The sequence below is a fragment of the Giraffa tippelskirchi genome, chromosome 1 (genome assembly GCF_054371585.1).
Source record: "Giraffa tippelskirchi isolate mGirTip1 chromosome 1, T2T-mGirTip1v1.2.pri, whole genome shotgun sequence".
NCBI lineage: Eukaryota > Metazoa > Chordata > Mammalia > Artiodactyla > Giraffidae > Giraffa > Giraffa tippelskirchi.
The window spans coordinates 83,853,588-83,877,477 of NC_137275.1; the positions used below are offsets into that span (position 1 = coordinate 83,853,588).

At 37.4% G+C, this 23,890-nt stretch overlaps 1 protein-coding gene across 26 annotated transcripts in view; it reads left to right on the plus strand.

Annotated features, from left to right (window-relative positions):
• The first annotated feature begins 210 nt into the window (after positions 1–210).
• The window catches only part of RAP1GDS1 (Rap1 GTPase-GDP dissociation stimulator 1), a 147,841-nt gene continuing 124,161 nt past the window's right edge, over positions 211–23,890 (plus strand). For all 26 annotated transcript variants that reach the window (XM_081596229.1, XM_081596285.1, XM_081596220.1 and 23 more), the window contains exon 1: positions 211–395. Coding sequence is in view for 18 of the 26 variants with exons in the window: in XM_081596078.1 (XP_081452204.1) it covers positions 392–395 (4 nt within the window). In the remaining 8 variants the exon portion in view is untranslated. The remainder of the gene's footprint in view (positions 396–23,890) is intronic.

Sequence of the window (23,890 nt, forward strand, 5' to 3'; positions counted from 1 at the left end):
CCGGGCGGGGCGGGGCGGCGGGGCGAAAGGGACGCACTGAGCATGCTCGGTGGGGAGGGCGGGACGCCCTCGGACGGCGCGTCGGGGCGGGCGCTCCTCCGGCTGGGCTCGGCGCCTCCGCCGCCCGCCCGCTCGCTCGCTCGGAGCCGCGCCCGCCGCAGGCTGCGCCCGCCCCGCCCTGCCCTACCCCGCCCCCCGCCGCTCGTCCCCGCCGCGGCCGCGCCGTCTGCAGCAGCAGCAGCAGCGGCAGCTGCTCCTCCCTGGCGGCCGCCCCCCGCGGGTCCCTCCCTGGCTGCGGGAGAGACAGAGGTAGACGGAGGACACAGCGCCGCGCCGCCCGCACCGGAGACCTTCGCCTCGCCCTGCCGGCTCCTCACCCTCTGGGAGGAACATGGGTAAGTCATCCTTCCTCCCCCGTCATCGCCTGACATATTTCTCTTTCTCGGTGTGTTGCAGGGTGGGAAGCATTTCTCGCGCAAAGTTGCCGGATTTCTCAAATCCACGGGTGTGAGGCAGTGGCTCTTCCTCCGGGGAGAGTCGGCGCACGCGGAACGCACGCCGGGTCCGCGAACTGGGAGGGTGCCGAGTGCGGGTGGGGTCGGGCCGCGGGGCCGGACCGCCGCCCGGCTCTCGGGCACCTCGCTGCCTAGCCTCCCCTCCTCCATTCTTCCTGCCCGCGCCGGTGCTCGGGCACCGCGGAGCCTGCCTCGCGGGCTCGCATCCGCTGCCCCTTCCCGGTTTCTTCGGTGGCGGCTCATTTCCTTTCCCCGGCGACTGCTGGGCTGGAGGCTCGGGTCGGAGCGCGAGAAAGACCCCTTCACCCAAGTTCCCTGCCAGGGCGACCGTGCCCCACTGTGGGGACCGCTCAACCCAAGGCGAGGAGGTGTGAGCATGTAGTTTGTGGGGGAGATTTTACAACCTGAACGGGAATTATATTTGTTGAGGGAGAGCGGACAGTCTCATAGGTTGAAAGGATGACTTGTCAGAGGCCACGAGGAACGTGAGGAAGGATGGATAGAGCCCGCTAGCTGTTGAATTAGTGTTGAGTGGCTACAATGTAGCAGTATTCTGTGCTCAACCCATTTTCTTGGTTCCTTCGCCTGCCTACTGTAGTAGGAAACTGCACCCTGTAACATGTTACCGAACTTACATGTTAGTTTTTCTTTCCCGGCTTCCCTTGTCGAAATCTACATAATCTGATTTTAGTTATTTTTTTGTTAATGTCAAGAGTTTTGGATATTTAAAAGCAAGTATCTTTTATAAAAGTGCATGTAATTTATCCTATTTTTTTTTTCACAGTATGTTGCTTAATTTTGAAGTTCAGTAATTGCAAAAACGTTTCATGGATACTGTAATGTAATTAAAAGACCAAAGTTTTTAAAAAATGGTAGCAATTTGGAATACCATGCTTCTCCAAGTTCCCCAGTTTGTTTCCATTCCTGTCTATTATAATTTCCTCTTTTTAAAATTTGCTACATTGGCATCTGTCAACTCGGACTTTTCCCACTCCTTCCCTGCAAGTTATTTTAAGCTTCAGATGAGTGTAGTCCTTTCATCTGTCAATACAGTACTCAGCACGTCCAGAGTTAGGTCATGGCAACCCAGAATCTTCAAAGAAGTGTCTAAATCTAGAAATGGTGTGGATGGAGCTTACTTGAAAAGCAAATGCTCCAGGCTCTGATTCAGACCTTTGGCTCTATATCAGGAAGAGGTCATTGTTACAAGAGGAGGTGGTATGAATGAAGAATGAATCTAAGACCCAGAATTTTATTTTCACTTGTTTAAGTTTTTCCTTTTTAATGTCCTATTGGTATGCTGAACAGATTTCTGTAAAAATTGGGTGGTCCATTTATATGTACCTAGCCTTTCTTTGGGAGTAAAATATTAGTTCAGATTATTGGAGACAAAGTTTGTCTTCCCCTTGAACATAACAAAATTTTTCTTCTTAATTATAGGCCACAAGTTTGGCCTATAAACTATATTTCACCATGTTTCAAGCTGAGCTAATAAAAATCGTTTTAAAATTTTAACTTGCATGTTGAATCAGTACCATTTCAGCGGAAAAAAAAATTCTATTGCAATACTACTGAAAAAATACTTGAAAAATAATTAATCTTGAATATTATTACTTGATTTTAAAGAAAGTTAAAATAAATCCATTCCTCATTTGAAGCTTCTCAGGTATACTTTGATTCAATTGGTCTCACCTCATATCATTCTGTTTGTACCTTGTTGGAAGCTTTTTAGCTCTTACATAATCAGCTTTATAATGGAGTTTATGTGTGTGTGTTGTGCGTTTAGTCATGTGTTCCAGAAGATGAAAATTGTGTCTTATTAATTTTTGGGTCCTCCACAGTGCCTTCCACATAGTAGGTATTCAGTAAATCTTTGAATTAATTGTTGAACTGGAAACCCATCTATTATTGTGAACTTGTGAACCTGTAAGTATGGACTCTGAACAACGTTTGAGTTGGTAGATGTTAGGGAGGTAATGGAGGTGTGAAGGAAGTGGGAACAGAGAAGTATTATTACACTGATTGCTCTTCTCTCTTTCTCAAAAAAAAAAAAAAGTTGTCTTAAGAGGTATGGGTTTTGGAGCAGCCACTAGGCAAGCTATTTCTTTCTACATTGCTGTCTTCAGTGGTATGGCAGTTTAGTTTGTGATCAGTAGGTACATACAATGATGTAAAACTGAAAGCTTGGGAAGCAATTTTATATTCTAAGCCAAGGAAGTTATTATAACAATTCATGCATACATAAGGGGTATACTGATTACTGGTAGGGCAAAAAAAATCACTTGTTAATGTCTTTTCAAGAAATATGTAGGTGGTTTAAAAAAAAAATTCTTGTGGCAGTGATTTTCTCCATAAGAAAGTGAAGGAAACTTCTTATGTGGTCTTATGGACCTTGGCTGTTATTTTATGTATATATTAAAATTCAGTGTATACTTCATATTTGAATATCAACCATATGTAATATACTACGGGAGGATAAAGATTAATAAAACATTTTTTCAAGTTGCTTATACTTTTAAGGAATAATATGATACATACACAGATAACTGTAATAGAAATGAAGTATGAGTGATACAGAAGACCTTAATATATTTTATACTTTCCGACGATGGAGAGAAGTTTTCAGAAAAATGATGTTATTTGAACCAGTATTTGGTTAAGCTTCTGAAAGGTAGAAATGAATGGAGACTGTTGATCGGGATGGGGGTGGAAGGAGAGAAGTGACATAAATGAAGATACAGCAATAGGAACATTCAGACAGTTTCAGGATATGATTAAATAATCATGTTTGGCTACAGCAAAAGGTAAGGAAATAGTGGGTGACAGAGATGAAAAAATATTAACAGGTAAGGAACAGATAATGGAAGGCCTCTAATGTCAAGCTGAAGTTGTTTTTGGACTTAACTTGTCCATTGAGGGACTGTTAAACATTTTATGCAGTTAAGTATTGAAGCACATCTGTGGTTTAGGAAAATTAATTTGTTAATTGAGTGCAGGATGGATTGGATGAGAAACTAGAGAATGGTTAAGAAGGCTGTTGCAGTTGGGTGAAAATATGTTCTAGCCTGAACCAGGCTATGGCAGTAGGAATAGAATATGGCACATAAAGTATATAGAGTTAAGAAAGGAGTCATACATTGTTACATGGAAATGCTGAGTGTGTGGGATCTGTTAAATATATATTCAGTCCTTTGGAAGAGGACACATGAATGGTCAGTTTTGCACCTGATGGACTATTTAGCTTTTCTTTTAGCTTCTCTACTTCTTGATGACAAGGATTCTCATACTAGATTTTGAAATACATTTCTAACACTGATGTATCATACGTGGAACTGGGAGTAAAAATTTGTTGACTGACCAAAACTGGTTAAAGAATATATAGTGGTTATTTTAACTCTCAAGAAAGAATGTGAGCTAGATATCTGAAAATTACCCACCAATATCCTGAGGTAATATTTGAAGTTAGGTAGGAGGATGAGAACCAACAAAGAAAAAGAAGAAAATATATCCAAGGTAAGAGTCTTGAGGAATGCCCCATCATTAGGAAAAAAGAATGAAATGAGTTGACACTGAAAAAGACTGTAGTAGGTAGGAGTGAAAGACTAGAATTGGTTGATTTCAAGAATGAAAGGTCAATGACTGCTGCTTCAGAAAAGTGAGTAATAATGACTGAGAAAAAGGCTCCAGGTTCATGTGGTTTGGTTAGGGTATTACCGCTGGTTAAGGATTTTCTAAAAAGCATCTTTATGAGGAATGATAGATACGGAGGTCACCTGTAAAAGCTAAGGGGCTAATGAATAGAATAAGTAGAAACAGAGTTCACTATGTATAGTAAGTAGTACGGTATTCCTTGCCCTGTTTTAACATCTATAAGCGTGTAAACATATTTTAAATGTTTCACATTACATGGAATGACATGTGCTAATTTTTGGCTAACCAAAGTTTGTAATCTCACCATAGTGCCTCACATTTCTTTGACATTCTATGTTTTATGTCTCTGTAACTTAGTATAGTACCCTTTTTATTTTTGCAGTATCTGTCATGTAGAGTGAGTTTAGAAATGGTTTTGTATTTTACATGACATTTTGCATCAAAGATCTCTACTGATGAATGGTTTTATCACTTTTTATTTACTGTTAGTCTTTGTTGAATTTGGGATTTCTCTAGTTATATGTGTGCCTCTAATTATACTGTTAACTCATGGAGTATAAGCCTTATGGATAAGTCTTTTTTTTTTTTTTTTTTGTCTTGCATTTCTAAGTCCAGGAATAGGTTCATAAAAAAATAGTTAATATTGGTACTTTTACTTGTTCTTTACAAGTCAGGGTAGAGCAATAAAATATTTTTGTAAGCTGGTGATTACGAAAAATGTATTGTTTTAAAAGAGCATATATATTGACTAGTTCAGTAATTTTTCTTATGTTGGCTTTATGTTTGTTTTGTACGTATACCCCTTTTTTTGTATATGGGAGAGGGTTAGATTCACTATCCTTGGTAGAGTCATATTCTGAAATCGATAGTACTACTATTTAGAACGTTGTAATAGCCTTAATTCACTTTGAGAACCATAGTTTTAATTTTCACAGCAGAATATTCAAGCCTGTAGGTACCTTTAAGAAAATACTAGTGCTCTCTCTGGAGACTCGAGATCAGCTGAATTGAATCAGGTAATTCTGGCATTATTGGTGTCACCAGCCATAAAGAATTATGTAAAATTTTAACATCCACTCATGAACATCAGAAGGAATGGAGAAAGAAGATCCACTCCTTTGTGAACTCCATGTTAATTTCAGATAATCAAATGTTCAGATAACTGATATGGAAAATTAATTTAAAATGCTTTCCTAGATGTTTAACTTGACAAATAGCTCTTTCTTATGGAGAGAAGAGCAAAAAAATTAAGATACCAGAGTAGTTTATAAAGTCTATTTTGGTTCTAAAATTCTATGATTCTTTGAGACTAAATTTTCAAATATGCTCAGTATAATTGATATTTAAACTATGTTATCATCCCTGTATAATTTGTTTTTCTTTATTGTTCAAAGGCTAATGTCTACTTGAGGTAAAAATTTCAGAGTATAAACCAACTTGTTAGCTTTGTCTAAATAGGTGACCTAAAATACCGTTACTTATGCTGGCTAAGATATAGATGCTAAATTCAAATGGCAGAATAATGTAATTCAGTGCATCTATTTATACAGCTTTTGTTGGTAGAAGCATTCCAGGAGTTAAAGCTGAGAATTAGGATAGTGATAAATGGGAATAGTTAAATCGAGCTGCTAGCCATAACTGGCTATACTTATAAATTCCAAAGTCTTTCTGACTTTTGTTCCATATCATTCTGTATCTGATCCCTTCTCTAAATGCTCTTTTGCTCAATTTTGTTCATGTTTATGGCTTCAGCTACTATCTATATGCTGTTGGTGCCTAAAAATACATCTTTTTAACTAGCAGATTGTTAGACATCCCTATGTGCATAGTTAATTCAGACTCATTGAGTTCAAAACTGAATTCATTATGTAATTTTTAATAATGATAACCAGAAGTGTGTTGATTAATGTTTCGCCAGAAGCCCTTCTCCAAAAAAGCTCTGATTTGTGGTGGTTGATTTCCTGTGAATGCATAGTTGGGAAGAAATGAGATGCAGCACACCAATATAAGGATATCTACCATCTAGACATAATAGCTGCATGAGCACAGATGATGATAAAATGTGGTAAGGTAATTAAGTAGTGATGAGTTTTGAGTGTTAATAACTTTGATTTAGTGTAATTTACTTAGTTTTAAGTTTATGAAATTTAAATAACTGTCTCACAAAATTTCTAAAAATTTAATTTTCATGTGTCATGGGCTGGTGCATGGAGACCCCCCAGTACACCTTTGAATTAATAATTATCATTTATTGTTGTTGTTCAGTCCCTCAGTCATGTCCAACTCTTTGTGACCTCGTGGACTGCTGCATGCCAGGCTTCCCTGTCCTTCACCATCTCCTGGAGCTTGCTCAAACTCCTGTCCATTGAGTCAGTGATGCCATCCAACCATCTCTTCCTCTGTCATCTCCTTCTCCTCCTGCCTTCAATCTTTCCCAACATTAGGGTCTTTTCAAATTTATTACCATTTATTAAGAATTACTAGTGTCAGTTACCATGTTAAACCTTATGTTTTTTCCTCAGATTTTTAAAGTTAGTTTCAATCTCTTCAGTAGTTCTATGAAGTGGGTGACACTGTTCCCATTTTACTGATTCAAAGAATTAAATTATCCAAGGGGACAGAACCAAGTCTCTAAAATCCTTAAGAGTGATTCTTACATTTGTTAAAAAAGAAAAAAATTACTGGGCTCACCCTCAGAAATTCTGATTCAGTAGATGTGGGGTGGGCCAAGAATTTGCCTTGTCAAGACATTTCCCAGATGCTGCTGCACTTTGAATAGCATCTCCGTAGAGCAGAGGTCTGCAAACTTTTTACATTAAGAGCCAGATGGTAAGTATTTAGACTTCACAGGCCATGAGGCAAAATCAAAGATATTATTAATACATAGATAAGAGTGAAAATACATATGAGAGAAAGCAAATAACCACAAAATTTTTATTGACTGCATTCAGACTATAGCATGAATTGAACATGATTTATTGTAATACAGATCTCCTAATGAAAATATTGTAATTGTTTTGAGATAGCAATTTCATTTAATTGGGATTCACAGTTACCCTATCATCAAATTTGATTGCAGTTGTTCATTTGTTAATGCAGGTCTGTAAAGGCATCTAACTGATTTTGTCTTGGAAATGTGTTCACACAGATAGGTGACACCAAATGCTGCTGTCAGTCATGGGCATATGACCTTAGTGATCATATTAATTGTATGGAAGGCATATATAGAATTCTTTTAGATTCTCTTTAATATTTGCTATTTAGTATGCTGTTTACATTGCAGATTAACCAGTTGAAAGTTAGAGGCTCCTCGATTACATAGTTAAATGGGTTTTGGTATATGGAAGTTTGTTTTGCGCTTGCTGTGAAGTTTGAAAAACACTGCTGGAACTATAGTTTGAACTTGCATAATATATCTGTAGCAAATTTGTATATGCACGGAGATCTTGTTTTTAATTTTGACAGCACAAGAAGTATATAAAGCAGATTGATGGTTATTTGTGATTTGAAAAATGTTGTCAAAATGACTTAACATAGTATGTTTTGCATATGAGTACTATTTTGCCTAGACTTTCAGGTCAAATTCAAGGAAACATTATCAATCTGCAGCAAAATATAATTTCCAAAGGTATTCATTGTTTAATAATGCTTGAAGACTTTTCTTTTTGTTCAGAAATTTCAGTCTCACTGTTGAGCTTGGGGAAAAAAAAATCACAATAAAAACATACAACTGCTAAGCCTGTAAGCTGTTGTATGATAAGGCAAGTTAGGATATTCAGCTTCTATTTTTTATCAAAGTACAAACAACTGACAGTGGTTAAATCTGTAGGAGTGAATGAAGTTGATACTATTAGTTCAATAATACATGTTAGTTTAAAATGTTTTCCCATAAAATAACTGCTGATGAATAATATAATAAAGAAACATAGGCTTTATACACCTTCTTTTCAAAAACTTTATGAATTTATTCTACTAAGCCTTTTACTGTTCCTCACATATTTTTACAACCATCAGTTGTAACACATCTTAGTAGCTTCCACTTTAGGTTGTACTGAGTTAATGTTTTCTCAATTTTAAACGTATTTTTGCCTGTTGTTGTATGCAGTCTTTCAGTTGAGTCGCTCAGTCGTGTCTGACTCTTTGTGACCCCATGAACTGCAGCACGCCAGACCTCCCTATCCATCACCAGCTCCCAGAGTCCACCCATACCCATGTCCATTGAGTCGGTGATGCCATCCAACCATCTCATCCTCTGTTGTCCTCTTCTCCTCCTGCCCTCAATCTTTCCCAGCATCAGGGTCTTTTCAAATGAGTCAGCTCTTTGCATCAGGTGGCCAAAGTATTGGAGTTTCAGCTTCAACATCAGTCCTTCCAATGAACACCCAGGACTGATCTCCTTTAGGATGGACTGGTTGGATCTCCTTGCAGTCCAAGGGACTCTGAAGAGTCTTCTCCAACACCACAGTTCAAAAGCATCAATTCTTCGGCACTCAGCTTTCTTTATAGTCCAACTCTCACAACCATACATGACCACTGTAAACCATAGCCTTGACTAGACAGACCTTTGTTGGCAAAGTAATGTCTCTGTTTTTCAATATGCTGTCTAGGTTGGTCATAACTTTCCTTCCAAGGAGTAAGCGTCTTTTAATTTCATGGCTGCAATCAACATCTGCAGTGATCTTGGAGCCCAGAAAAATAGTCAGCCACTGTTTCCACTGTTTCCCCATCTGTTTGCCATGAAGTGATGGGACCGGATGCCATGAGCTTAGTTTTCTGAATGTTGAGTTTTAAGCCAACTTTTTCACTCTCCTCTTTCACTTTCGTCAAGAGGCTCTTTAGTTCTTCACTTTCTGCCATAAGGGTGGTGTCATCTGCATATCTGAGGTTATTGATACTTCTCCCAGCAATCTTGATTCCAGCTTGTGCTTCTTCCAGCCCAGCATTTCCAATGAAGTACTCTGCATATAAGTTAAATAAACAGGGTGACAATATACAGCCTTGACGTACACCTTTTCCTATTTGGAACCAGTCTGTTGTTCCATGTCTGGTTCTAACTGTTACTTCCTGACCTGCATACAGGTTTCTCAAGAGACAGGTCAGATGGTCTGGTATTCCCATCTCTTTCAGAATTTTCCACAGTTTATTGTGATCCACACAGTCAAAGGCTTTGGCACAGTCAATAAAGCAGAAATAGATGTTTTTTTGGAACTCTCTCGCTTTTTCCATGATCCAGTGGATGTTGGCAATTTGATCTCGATTCCTCTGCCTTTTCTAAAACCAGCTTGAACATCTGGAAGTTCACGGTTCACGTATTGCTGAAGCCTGGCTTGGAGAATTTTGAGCATTACTTTACTAGCGTGTGAGATGAGTGCAATTGTGCGGTAGTTTGAGCATTCTTTGGCATTGCCTTTCTTTGGGATTGGAATGAAAACTGACCTCTTCCAGTCTTGTGGCCACTGCTGAGTTTTCCAAAGTTGCTGTCATATTGAGTGCAGCACTTTCACAGCATCACCTTTCAGGATTTGAAATAGCTCAAGTGGAATTCCATCACCTCCACTAGCTTTGTTTGTAGTGATGCTTCGTAGTGATGCAGTCTTTACAGAGAGCCAGTCCTTCAGTGACTTCATGTTCATCACTGCCTTTTCGAAAATAAGAACACTATGCAGTATCTCAAGTATCTGTTAATTATCAAGAAGCAAAGAAAAGCTTTCAAAATTATTTGCATTGTCTTCTAATTGAATATTGATATTGAATAGAATATTGAATATTGCTCCCAGTGCTCTTACCATAGCTGTCTTACCAAAAGACTATTTTTAAACATGCTTCCCCTCTCTGCAAATGTTTTTTTGGTTGCTGTAGTCAAAATGCAGTTTAATTAACATACCATGAGTAAATAGCTTTCTCTACTTAACTAACAGGTGCACCACTCAGAAACTTAACTTTGTTTGCAAATTCATTTTCACTTTTTATTTTTGTGAAGTAATTCTCTCACAATGAAGTACTTTGTTTTATATTTTCTAATTCCTCTGATTACTTTCCTATGAATTATGAATATGATGGATACTTAGTTTGGTTATATAAATATATGTTAAATTTTTCTAGTGTAGCTTTAGTGTCATTGTGTGATAAAAGTGTTTTGCCATCTAATTCAGTAGCAGAATAATCCATGTGCCCCTTAAAACATTAAAAGTCTGATATTTGAAGTATAGTTTTCTCTTTTTGTTTTGATGTTATTGTTGTTGTTGAGTTGGTAGGTCGTGTCCAACTCTTTTGCGACCCTATGGATTGTAGTCCACCAGGCTCCTCTGTCCATGGGATTTCCCAAAAAGAATACAGGAGTGGGTTGCCATTTCCTTCTCCAGGGGATCTTCCCAACCCAGGGATCAAACCTGCATGTCCTGCATTGGCAGGTGGATTCTTCACCACTGAGCCACCTGAGAAGCCCTTCGATGTGATGGTCAAAATGAAACATGGTGCTTGAAATACTGAGCAGTCATAACCGTATCACTGCAATTTGTAGTACCTGAGAATACCACGTATGGTTGCTGTCTCAACTACTCACCTCTGTCATAGTGAAGTGAACCCAGGTATAGACAATGATTAAAGGAATGAATTGTGTCCCAAGGAAACTATTTGTGGACACTGAAATTTGAATTTTGTGTAATTTGCATGTTATGAAATACATTCTTCTTTTGACTTTTTCCAACCATTTATAGATGTGAAAACCATTTTACTTGTGGGTTGTATAAAAACAGGCAGTGACCTATATAGTTGGGCCGCTTCTACTGTAGAGTAATGCTATACCACCTCACCTTTCCCCAAGACTTTTTCTTCCTTGTGAATTCTGTACCCTGGATGGTATCACCATTTTATCTAGTGAACCATCCCTAAAACCTAGCATCATTCTACTTTCAACACTTGTTGGATTCCCTCAATTCTAATAATTCTATCTCCTTGAATCAGACCCTCCTTTCTCCACTGTAAACTTGTCAATTCACCTCTGCAGACCACTTTAGTGCTCTAACAGATGTTCTTTCTCTCAGTCATACCTCTTTTAAGTTCTTGCATGCTTCTAGAGTACTCTTTCTAAAATGTGAATCTAATTATTTCACTCCTTAGATATTTTTTTCAATAGCTTTCCAACATATGTAACAGAGTTTCCAAACTAAATGAAACTGTCTGATTAAAGAGGGTTAAATGGTAATCTTTTCATGCATATGAGCTTTTTTGCATGTTAAATCTAAAGGAATATTTATTTTCATAAAAATGTATGCTTTCATTTTTCTTGGAAAAAAAAATGCCTCTTTTCTTACATTTTCTCACCCCTGGTAAAAGACAAAGTTTAGAAAATGTAGAGAAAAGTGTTGAGAAAAAAGTAGAGAAAAATGTTTCTCTACCATAAGAAAAACAGCAGTGAAAGCATGATGAATAGCAGCTAACACTGGGCCTCACTTGAAGAAATGATGGAACTGTGGCAAACTAGAGAGTATGTGCCCAGCCTAAAAGAGGAATTCACTGCTCAACTCCAGCCAGTTTTGCCATGTACAAAGGTGGAATCAAGGAAGCCAGCTTTTGGACTTTGAAAAGAAACCTGAAATTACATTTTTATCTGAATACTTCAGATTGTTGCTTTTCAGAATTGTAAGATCCAGAGTTTCAAACAATGACATCTATCTGGTTCTATCCTTTTCTACCCAGATTATAGAACTGAGGTTTAATGAGGTTAAGAGACTTGCCCAGCTTCACCCATGTAGTTAGGTGCAGTGTCAGATCTAGAATCTTGAGTTCCTAACTCCTATCCTAGTGTTCTGTTCATTATACTAGGCCAGCTCCAATTTAATGAAAAAAAAAAGTACGCTCATAACACACACACACAAACAAGCTAGCAATGAGGATTCACTCAGGTAAATAGGTTGGTGGAGAACACGTCACTCATTCCTACTGCCAAAGTCCAGGCCCCTCATCTCATTCCTGTGCTACTGAGACCATTTCTTAGTTGGCCTCTCTGTTACCATTCTGTGGCTCTCCAATCTTTTCTACATACTGTAATCAGTCTTTAAGATACTGAATCGATCATATCATCTTCCTGCTGAAGATCTAATGTTGCTTCAGCTGCCTATTACATCAAGTCTAAACTCTGCTTAGCTTTCAGGATCCATAGAAATCTGCTGTCTCTCTTGTATTTCTCACTAGTCTGAAATACATCTTCCTTTAATAATCCTACCATCCTCTAAATATTCTTTATCAGTGATACCACCAAGACACCATTGTTCTCTTACTCTTCCTTCTGGAAGAACTTTTTCTCTTTGTAAAGTACTGCTGACCTCTCATACTGGCCTCTTATTTCTCTGGATACCTCTCACTTCTTGAACTGTAACACATTTAGTAATATAATTTTAGTTGCTCAATGTTTTATATTTCTTATTGGCATTCAGTAAATACTTGTTTGTTCATGTTACAGAATCCCTGCAAATTCAGGTCTCCTCCTAATTTAACAACATTATCCTATAGTGATGATAGACATGTCTCTAATAGAGCTTGCAAACCAGCAGTACTTGGGCCAAACATACTCTGCAGATGGATTTTTTTAGCAAAGTCTTAGAGATTGGAATTAGTTGTTAACATTTAATCAGGGAATCTCTGATAAAAATCTGCTTCAGCTTTTATTTTTTGTTGTTGTGGTTTTTTTTTTTGTTTCAGCTTATCTTGAAAAATTAAACATTTCGGATCCTTGAACCTACTGTATTTCAATTGGTGACAATCAGTGATAATTGTCCTATAGGCAAGGTATGAGGTCCCCGGTTCATTACTTAAAAAGTATGCTCATAACACACACACACAAACAAGCTTTCATCTTAAATCCTCAGATGTCACTCACTTGGTACTCTCTCATTCTTGAAAGGATTTAAATTTGCAGTGTCTGAAATTTCTATTATAGCTATTGAACTACTAAAGAGTTAATTGTATTCACACCTGTGACAAAATTGAACTTATTACTTTTTGAAAATTAATACATTTATTTTAAAATCAACAAGTTGTTGTGAAGATTATATCATGCCACTCATCAAGAGCAAAGTTAACTGTGTGATATGTATGGTCATCAGCAATGATTAAACTGAATTTTCAGTTGATCAAATAATGTAAGAAATCAAAGAGAGGATAGAATCTCTGGTCTTCCAAAAGTTGATTGTTTCATATCGCCTTTGACAGGCTTCCTGGTGGCTCAGTAGTAAAGAATCCACCTGCCAGTGTAGGAGATGTGGGTTCAATTCCTGGTGGGGAACATCCCCTGGAGAAGGAAATGGCTATCCACTCCAGTATTCTTGCCTGGGGAATCCCATGGACAAAGGAGCCTAATGGGCTGCAGTCCATGGGGTCACAAAGAATCCGACATGACTTAGGGATTAAACAGCAACTAGCCTTTGGCAAGTTGGTTAAGCTCTTTAAATCTTCATTTCTTGCATGTGCAGTCACTCAGTTGTGTCCAACTTTTTGTGACCCTGTGGACTGTAGCCCACCAGACTCCTTTGTCCTCCATGCAAGAGTACTGGAGTGGGTTGCCATTTCCTACCCCAGGGAATCTTCTTGACCTAGGAATCTAACCTGCATCTCCTTCATTGGCAGGCAGATTCTTTACCACTTTGCCACTTGGAAGGCCCCCTCATTTCCTATGTATCCTTAAAATATTATCATTATTATTGAAGGGGAATCACGTAATAGATTTCAATAAAAATACAAGGGGTATGCCTGTTTCATAGGGGACTAATATAAATTATCATATGGAAAACTTCAAGCTCAGTTACCTAATAAAGACCTACTAGTACCCCCATAAAAGATGTGTTTTATTTTTCCTTTTCTTATTTGACCTCAAGTATAAAATACACTTTTTAGGGGAAAATAATGGCATGCCATTTTAAAAAGTCATCAAAGTGCAATAAGACTGCTAAATTGTTTCCTGAGAATATTATTTTCTTATATTTATATATATATATATATTAGTATTTTCTAACATATAAGAATTATGTAAGATTAATAAACAACTTTCATAAACTCATATAATTTTAAATTATTTTTAAAAATAAATTTTAAATTATTTTTTCATTATATAAAAATGATTGTATAGAATAATTTCAGATAACTAATAAGTTCCTTGAATTTATTTAAGGAGTTTTGTTTTTTGTAGTCAGAAAAAAGTAACCAGCTATCATTGTACTTGAACAAAAATTGTTTTCAAAACTGTGAGAAGCTCACACCATCTAAGATTCTTTTTAACAAGAAATTTGTCAGGTTGTAAAAATTATTTTCTTTAACTCTTCTGAAAAATATTCTGCTTTGAAGATTCCTTGTTTGTCACTTAATGACATCTGACTCTTTGCAACCTCATGGACTGTAGCCCACCAGGATCCTCTGTACATGGGATTTCCTAGGTAGGAATACTGGAGTGGGTTGCCATTTACTTCTCCAGGGGATTAAGGAACTCCATTATGAAAAAATGAAACTGATATTATAAGAAAGTAGAATTTACGATACATTTATGCTTCACAGAAATATAAATGTTGGTTTATCTTTAAAGTTATAAGATAAAGTTGGCTTCAAAAATAAAATCAATTAGAACAAAGACAAAATTTATATGAGCTGATTAACTGAATTTCCTTTCAGTTGCCAGAACACATTTTTGGGGAGAGAAGTGTTAAGCTCCCAGAAAAAATAACTGTCCACTGGGTCATATTTCTGACTTTTTTATGGTTTGTACAAATTACCATAAGTTAAATCAGAAACACGATATCACCATATTAGGCATTACAGAAAGTGACAAAATAAGTAATGTAAATAGTCCCATTTTTTGTTTCTTTTAGAAAGCTTAACCTCTAACTAGTAGATAAAGAATAATATAAAATAATGAGTAATAGAAACAGATAAGGCCATAATTTGGATTTTAGAAAAAGAGAAAACACCCCTTCCCCAATGAATTTAAATGAGAGGATAGATTATATTTACCTTTTCAGCCGTAGTACAGCTTCTCTGGAATATACAAGAGCTCACTACTTAAAATGATCATGAAAAGTTTTCCTAAAATTTATGTACTTATTCAATTAAACACTTATTTGTACTAAACAACATTGTACTACCCTTGAGATATTAATACTATGGCAGAGACTGCTCCCTGATAAATTTCATTGTGATTTTTTTTTTAATCACATAACTAAGTCATGTATGGATGTGAGAGTTGGACTATAAAGAAAGCTGAGCGCCGAAGAATTGATGCTTTTTAACTGTGGTGTTGGAGAAGACTCTTGAGAGTCCCTTGGACTGTAAGAAGATCTAACCAGTCCATCCTAAAGGAGATCAGTCCTGGGTGTTCATTGGAAGGACTGATGTTGAAGCTGAAACTCCAATACTTTGGCCACCTGATGCAAAGAGCTGACTCATTTGAAAAGACCTTGATGCTGGGAAAGATTGAGGGCAGGAGGAGAAGGGGACAACAGAGGATGAGATGGTTGGATGGCATCACCGACTCAACGGACATGGGTTTGGGTGGACTCTGGGAGTTGGTGATGGATAGGGAGGTCTGGCATGCTGTGGTTCATGGGGTTGCGAAGAGTCAGACGTGACTGAGCGACTGAACTGAACAGAAGATACATAACAGTTGTTAGCTAGTATAACCATCTAACTTGGTTGGGTTATAAATCTATTATTGAAGACCTTACATCTATATAAAGCAAGATACAGGTAGTCCTTGCTTTGTACAGCTCTGGTGCACATGAGATTTGAATGAGGTTCACTTAACGTGGCACTGTGCAGATTGTTTGGTCAGTGAGAAGAGCCTGGACTTTGAAGACACACATGTCTGGATTTATCTCAACTTTGATATTTAACTTTCTGGGCAACTTATTCAGCTTTCAAATTCAGCTTTCTCATCTGTTAAAATATAGGTAATAATACAACATCTATTTCTCAAGGTAGTTGCAAATATTATATAAAATAACAATCTTATAAATTTTAATTTCTGTTTCCAAAGCTGAAGATAGTCTTTTTTAGGAAATTTTATCTTGTATTCAGAGCTAAAACCAACCAATGGTTGTAATATTATATTAACCAAGTTACCTCATGAATATTAAATTATATTTTCCAAACATGGCCACAAGGACATCTCCTGGCCCCAGGTAGTCTTCTAAAACTTGTCACTCTCCATTGAAAGTTTGGGAGTTCTCTTCCTGTTGGATATGAGCATGCTTGTGACTCACTTGTAACCAATAGAAGGCAGCAGAGATGATGCTCTGATTTCCTAGGTTCAGTTCAGTTCAGTCGCTCAGACGTGTCAGACTCTTTGCAACCCCATGGACTGCAGCATGCCAGGCTTCCCTGTCCATCACCACCTCCCAGAGCTTGCTCAAACTTATGTCCATAGAGTCGGTGATGCCATCCAACCATCTCATCCTCTGTCATCCCCTTTCCTGCTTTCAGTCTTTCCCAGCATCAGGGTCTTTTCCAATGAGTCAGTTCTTCACATCAGGTGGCCAAAGTATTGGAGCTTCAGCATCAGTCCTTCCAGTAAATATTCAGGACTGATTTCCTTGAGGATTGCCTGGTTGGATCTCCTTGCAGTCCAAGGGACTCTCAAGAGTCTTTTCCAACACCACAGTTAAAAAGCATCAATTCTTCGGCGCTCAGCTTTCTTTGTAGTCCAACTCTCACATTCATACATGACTACTGGAAAAACCATAGCTTTCACTAGACAGGCCTTTGTTGGCAAAGTAACATCTCGGCTTTTTAATACACTGTCTAGGTTTCTCTTAGCTTTTCTTCCAAGGAACAAGCGTCTTTTAATTTCACGTCTGCAGTCACTATCTGTAGTGATTTTGAAGCCCAAGAAAATAAAGTCTGTCACTGTTTCCATTATTTCCCCATCTATTTGCCAAGAAGTGATGAGGCTGGATGCCATGATCTTATTTTTTGGAATGTTGAGTTTTAAGCCAGCTTTTTCACTCTTCTCTTTTGCTTTCATCAAGAGGTTCTTTAGTTCCTCTTCACTTTCTGCCATAAGGGTGGTGTCATCTGAATATCTGAGGTTATTGATATTTCTCCCGGCCATCTTGATTCCAGCTTGTGGTTCATCTAGCCTGGCATTTCACATTATGTACTCTGTATATAAGTTAAATAAGTAAGGTGACACTAGTGACAGTAGGCTCAGGAGTGAAAGGCAATGTTGCTTCTCCCTTGTTTGTTGGGACACTGGCCTGCTTGGAGCCCTGGAAGTCTGAGACCCTACTGATGCCATGCTGTGAGAAAGCTATGCCATGTGGGAAGACCTCAAGTGTCAGATCTCAGGTCAGCAATCCTAATATTCATGTCTCTCCAGGCCGATCACCAGATATGTGTGTGAATGAACGATCAGATGATTCAGATGATACCAGCCTCAGTCATTGAGTCATTCCTAGAGACATTCCTAGTCTTTGAGACTGCACTGAGGCCCCAGACCTTGTGGAGACAATACAAGCCATCCTCAATCCTCACTGTGCCCTTTATGAATTCCTGGTTCATGGAATCTCTGAGCACAGTAAATTGGCTTTTGTTTTATGCCAATAAGTTTGGGATGGTTTTTTACATAACAGTAATAATTGGAACAGTTATAAAACTTGAAAGATTATACATTGTTTCAGTACGAAACAGATTGCTGTTAAAACTCATCAAAGTGGGAACTACCTGCTGAATAATTCTTTCATTTCAGATGAAGATAGAGTAACAGAATTTTTTCTATTAAGTAACATTTCCTTATGGTGTATTTTTCTTTGTGACATTAATTCCCTTGAAAAATTATCTGTTGACTGTCTTGGCTATCAGAAAAGACATATATGCATGTTTAAACAATATTATAGGTTTTACTATAGCTTTTTCATAAATGTTACCTGTTTGGCTAATAAAAAATGTCAATCATTAATTACTCTTTTAAGTTAATAAGGATAGTTACCGGTGAAAATTGCATGTTTTTTCAAAACTTAATGGCCTAATAAAACCTCATAGGAACAAAGGAATATTTGTACTCCTCTCTCCAAATGAAAATTTAATTATTCTTGATGTTAATATTAATCTTACAACAATAAGCTTATAATAGTATATTTGATGAAATTATTTTGAATCTGTATCTTTCCTATCACTTTTGGAACACAGTGGGTTTTCTAAGTTTATTAACACTACATGAAATAATACTTTGTCAAATGATTACCAAGGAATTTCAGATATATAGTAGTTATCAAGTTTTCTAAAGTAATACTATAATGATTCTAATAGTAATTAATGGCTACTTTATTAAGATCATTACTATGAGAAAGATAATTAGTACTCTGGTAACATTTGGATTGATTATGCTTTAATTTTTTTTAACAAGAATGTTTATTTGATTTTTATTTTTGGTTTATTTTATTGCACTGGTTGCTGCACGTGGTCTTGCTCTAGTTATGGCGAAAAGGGGGTATTCTTTGTTTTGGTGCCCGGGCTTCTCATTGCAGTGGCTTCTCTTGTCGCAGAGCTCAGGCTGTGGGTTTGTGGACTTCAGTAGTTGTGGCGCACGGGTTTAGTTGCTCCGTGACATGTAGAATCTTCCCAGATCAGGGATCAAACCTGTATCCCCTGCGTTGGCAGGTGGACTCTTAACCACTGGACCACCAGGGAAGTCCTGATTATGCTTTAAAGTTTCTGTGTGTATGTGTTTCTAAATATAAATAATTGCATAGATATACATAGAGTGCTTCTGGAAGGACACATAAGAAAATGTTATGACTGCTTCTAGGAATAAATTGGACATATGAAGGTAATTCCCACAAAAATGAAATAAAAAAAAAACGTTTTCTATATTGTGCTTGGTAGCTGCTTAGTTTATATTGTTGAATGAATAGAAGTTTGAGGTTATCTTTCTAACCTTTATTCACCAATACATAATATTCATGATCTGATTAAGATATTGTTGACAGAGAGAGCTAATATTCTTGTTTGCCGCATAACTCCTCATTTTTCTAAGCCAACTAAGTATGTATCTGTATCAGTCTAGGTCCAATGAGAAGACAAACCACATAATGTTAAATTTATGTGTATGTATAGATATTCTAACAGGAAAATGAGGTCCATAGATCATAGAACAGAATTTATTACTTACAGAACATTTTAGTTCTGGTTATTGTGCATATGTAGTGGAGAAGAATTTTAAGAGCAGAATCTGAAAATTATGACACTGAGAGGTTATATTGGGTTGCTGGCATATCTGTTATTCAAGGAACACAGGTATCCATACCCCTTATCTTTGCTCTTGAATGAAACAAAGCCTCCCTAGGGAGGGAGATGGCATCTCTAGGTTTGTCACCTGAAAAGTAAGCTAAAAGCAGATCTCTTGGAAGACTGAAATTTTTTGACAATCCTAGATTGTGTCTAGAGTGGGAGACTTATCTTTATTATAGGTTATTGATTTCCTTTGTTCAGAGTGCCCCAACAGTGCAGGAACACATGAAATCCAAGAACTGTCTTTCAACTCACAGTAATGTTACAGGGGACATTTGATATAAAGCTGTTAAACAATAACTGGATAGTAACTTTAAAGGTAGACAGCAAACTCTAAATTATTTGGTGCAGGAGCACATCTAAGGAAGGACAGACTTCCTTGGAAGGGTTAGTTCTCATTAAAAGACACAGCTCCAAGGAAGGACAGACTTCCTTGGAAAGGTTAGTTCTCATTAAAAGATACAGCTTTAGGCCTCCTGATGGCATAGAAGTTCCATGGATTGCCCAGGCCAGAGCCAGTCTATAGTCAGACCCACAGCAACAACTCTGGAGAATGTGCAGAACAAGCAAGCTGGAGTTGATGGGTGGCACACAGACAGTTGGGCATGCAGCGGAAGTTGAAGCACCCCCGCAGGTACTGCTGGGACCTGGAGCTGGAGAGGCCTTCTGCAGGAACCCAGGACACTCCTGTGTACAATTTGGGCCAGAGTGTCTCTGGGTGGCCAGATCCAAAGGGCTTCTGGCATGCACACTTCCAGGGCTGAGGAGAGGGTGTGGGAAGCAGTAACCTGGGATGTAGACTTGAGTTTTGTGGGACTGTTGTACACAGCACTTCTGCCTCAGTTGAGAGCTGGAGATATGTGTAGTGAAGGCAGTTACTTGCAGACACTTGATACTGAACAAAATTATGCAGGCTGGGCAGGAAGGAGATACCTCTTCAGTGCTATCCATTGTCATCTGCAAAGCCTGTATCCTACCTTCTGGCAAAGAAAAAGTATTTAGAAGGCCCAGATTCATTTCTTACAGATCAGGCAATAAGAGTGAATCTGAAGCTGAGAGACAAATAAGTTGAAGACTAACCTAATGTCTCTTCATCCTATTGCTTGAATAGGATTCCTTTTAAATTCATGGTACATTGTAGCTTTAGATACAGATAAGATACAGCTTTAGATACAGATATCATACTATCTGTTTTGTGTATTTTTATCTAAATTTTCTTTTGCTTTACCTTGACCCTCAAGATTCTTTTTGCTTTCTGAAGCAGTATCTTGGGGAAACATTACTTTGTGGGTTCATAACTTACAGTTCAGACAATATCATTTTTATTAGGTTTTTTAAAAATTCTTAGTCTATTCCTTGTACTTTGTTGTTCAGTCATATCTAACTCTTTGCAACGCTATGGACTGTAACCCACCAGGCTCCTCTGTCCCTGGGGATTCTCCAGGCAAGAATACTGGAGTGGGTTGCCATGCCCTCCTCCAGGGGATCTTCCCAACCCAGGGATCAAACCCAGGTCTCCTGCATTGCAGATGGATTTTTTACAGTCTGAGCCACCAGGGAAGCCCAATATATTCCTTAACATATGCCTTATATTAAATTCATCTGTTACACTTACAACTCCTTGTTTGTATATCTTTTTTCTCTGGTTGACATTTTATTACCCAGAAAAGTTATTGCCTAAGAGTTTATAAATTTCAGTGTACATTATCTCTTCCTTGTATTTATTCAGTTATGAAATAAGACTATTTGCCTTGTGCCACTCTTAATGAAGTGCTTCTTTATTCTCTAGCTAAAGAAAGTTCTATTTATGTAGGTCTTTTATGTCAATCTTTAATCTAGTTCTCTATTATTACAAAACATTTAAAGCAAGGTATTTACTTCTACTCTTTCATAATTGATTAGTCATAGCTTTAAGTATATTCTAGTGAAGATATTGTGCAAGACTGTTTGGAAGTGTAAGTAGATAGCCCCCAAACACTTTGGTTTATTGTAGGATTTCCTCTTATTGAAATTATATTATCTGTCTCTTGTATGTTCTTCCTCCCCTACCCTTGTCAGGCATGTCCTACAGTCCAGGGCAGAGCTTGGAGGCAGGTTGTCTTTTACTCTTGAATCTAAATGCAGGAGCGGAAGCATTATAGGCAGACACTTGAGTAGTGTCCTGGAGGGGTTAAAGGTCACAGCTAAGATATTAAGTCCAAGATCAATGTACTATTCTAAGGGACTAAATAGAGTATGAAAGCCTGAAGATAAACGGGGCCTGAGAAACTGGGAAATAGGGGATAATAAAGTAAACTGATAAAACATTGTTCCAAAGAATCCTGGTGATAGAATGCTGATACTGTGAGGACTCGGTTTGCAGGCACACACCAGGTATAGAGAGCTGGAATAGGGCAAATACATGTCAAGGAGTTACTTTTTATGTTTAGAGAGTTTCTCTTTTGTTATGGACTCAATTAGCTTTACAGAAGTGAAGTTTGAAAGTATATAGTTTCCACTCTCCAGCTTCTCCTGTGTCCCACAGTTGTACATAGAAGCTGTTTGTAACGACAGATGAGGCAGTTTCACCAGTATTCTAGTATAATTATTGGGTGTCTTTAAAATTCTTTGACAAATGCCATCATGCTTTGTAGATTTATCCACATTGATTTTCTAAGTTGGTTTACTATATCCTGGGTGTTGACGACTATTTAGTATGGTAGTATTTTAAATCTTTCTGTTAGGGGATCGTTGAGGAGAGGAAATTACCCTGGTATTTTTCTTGGTCAGTTTGGGTCAAAGAATTAATTAATCCCGAATCTCAACATAAATCATTCTCTAAATAAAAAAGAAAAGCTGATGTCATTATCTGCTAAAGCTATATTTGACAACTATAAACCAGTGAGATAATTCTTGAACTCTCAGTGAAAAGGTCTTTTGGCATTGTGTGAAATACAATTTTACAAACTGTACCACTGTACCTTGCTCTTATCCATTATGGTTTAATATTGTAGTTGTGAAGGTTATCGTTCAGATTCTCAACCCTCTAATCAAAGATGACATGTTACTAAGACTGCAGTTTTACAGGTTCAAACTAAATTAGGCTTTAACTCTGTTTAAGAATGCATGACAAGTGAGTGCTCAAAAAGTTTTTTATCTGATTTCTGAAATAGAGAAGAAAACTTACAGTGAAACATAGTCATTGTTTTTAGTGTAATATCTTAATAAAAATGTTTCTTAATTATGGCAGTTTATACCATTAATCTGTAATAAAAAATGCAAGTACAAGTAACTCAGTAAAGTAGGTTTTCAAAATTTAAGTTTCTTCTATAGGAGAGTAGTGTGAGTATCCTCAAAGAATCTCCTGTTGTATAAGAATTTCCATCAAGTAGTAGAAATAGTAAAAATAAACTAAAAGAGTTATATGAACCTAGGACTATAAAACTAGCAAAGTCAAAAATACAGAATAGAACGGTATAATACTGTACAAAAATGATTTCTTACTTAAATAGATTTATGAACTTAATTTAAATTTTGAAATTTGTCTACTTACATGTAGTTCAAACTCTTGACATATAGAAGAGATTAATCAAATTCATCTAAGATCTTACATTTTTATGAACTCTTAAGTTAGTAATTTCAAATGAGGAAGGAAGTAATGTGAGATGTGCTGTTAAAATCTTGTGGAATGAAAAGGCATATCCAGCAGATGGATGTGTGGGTAACTGGCAAATGGACAGAGTTACCGTATCATTGCAGTTGGAGAAGCATATTGGGAGAGAACCCATGTGTATGAAGAGGTATGATTACATGTTAAAGTGATTAATGAATTAAGGTAGAAATTAGGAGTTCTTTCATTAAGTGGAACAGTTTCTAGCCTTCATTTGTTTCACTCTAAATATTACAAATATTTCTATTTCCCCCAAGTATTGCCTGAATTGCTATTGAAAGTAAATACTGCAACACATATACTTCGAACTGTTACATTTTTACTCAGGTATCTCTTTTTCAAGTCAAGTTTAGTATTCACTAAATAGGTAGATTCCTGTCAGACCACTTCTATGGAACTTAATCTTGGAAACTAAAGAAAGTGGCCTGTTTACATTAGCTTTACATTCACTTTAATTTTTAAATTCTTTATTCTATGACCAAACAATAATTATGAAAATAATAATGAATGATTAAATTTTAAATCTTTTCCAATATTCTCAGATGTTCCCCCTGCCAGTTGATGTTTTGACCCCCCAGGATTCTATAGTATTAGCAGTAGTGACTGAGTCATGAACTTCTTTACTAAACCTTTTTTAACTTGCCAAGAAATAAGTCCCTGTTTTGTTAGGTGTGTATGTATGTTTATGTGAGTGTATCTCACTTTCAGAGAGTCAGGGAGGATGCAGTGGTTTTAAGAGCAGGACAGAAAGTTTTCTATATTGCATTTTAACGTAAATGCAACATGAATTTAACGTAAATGTAAC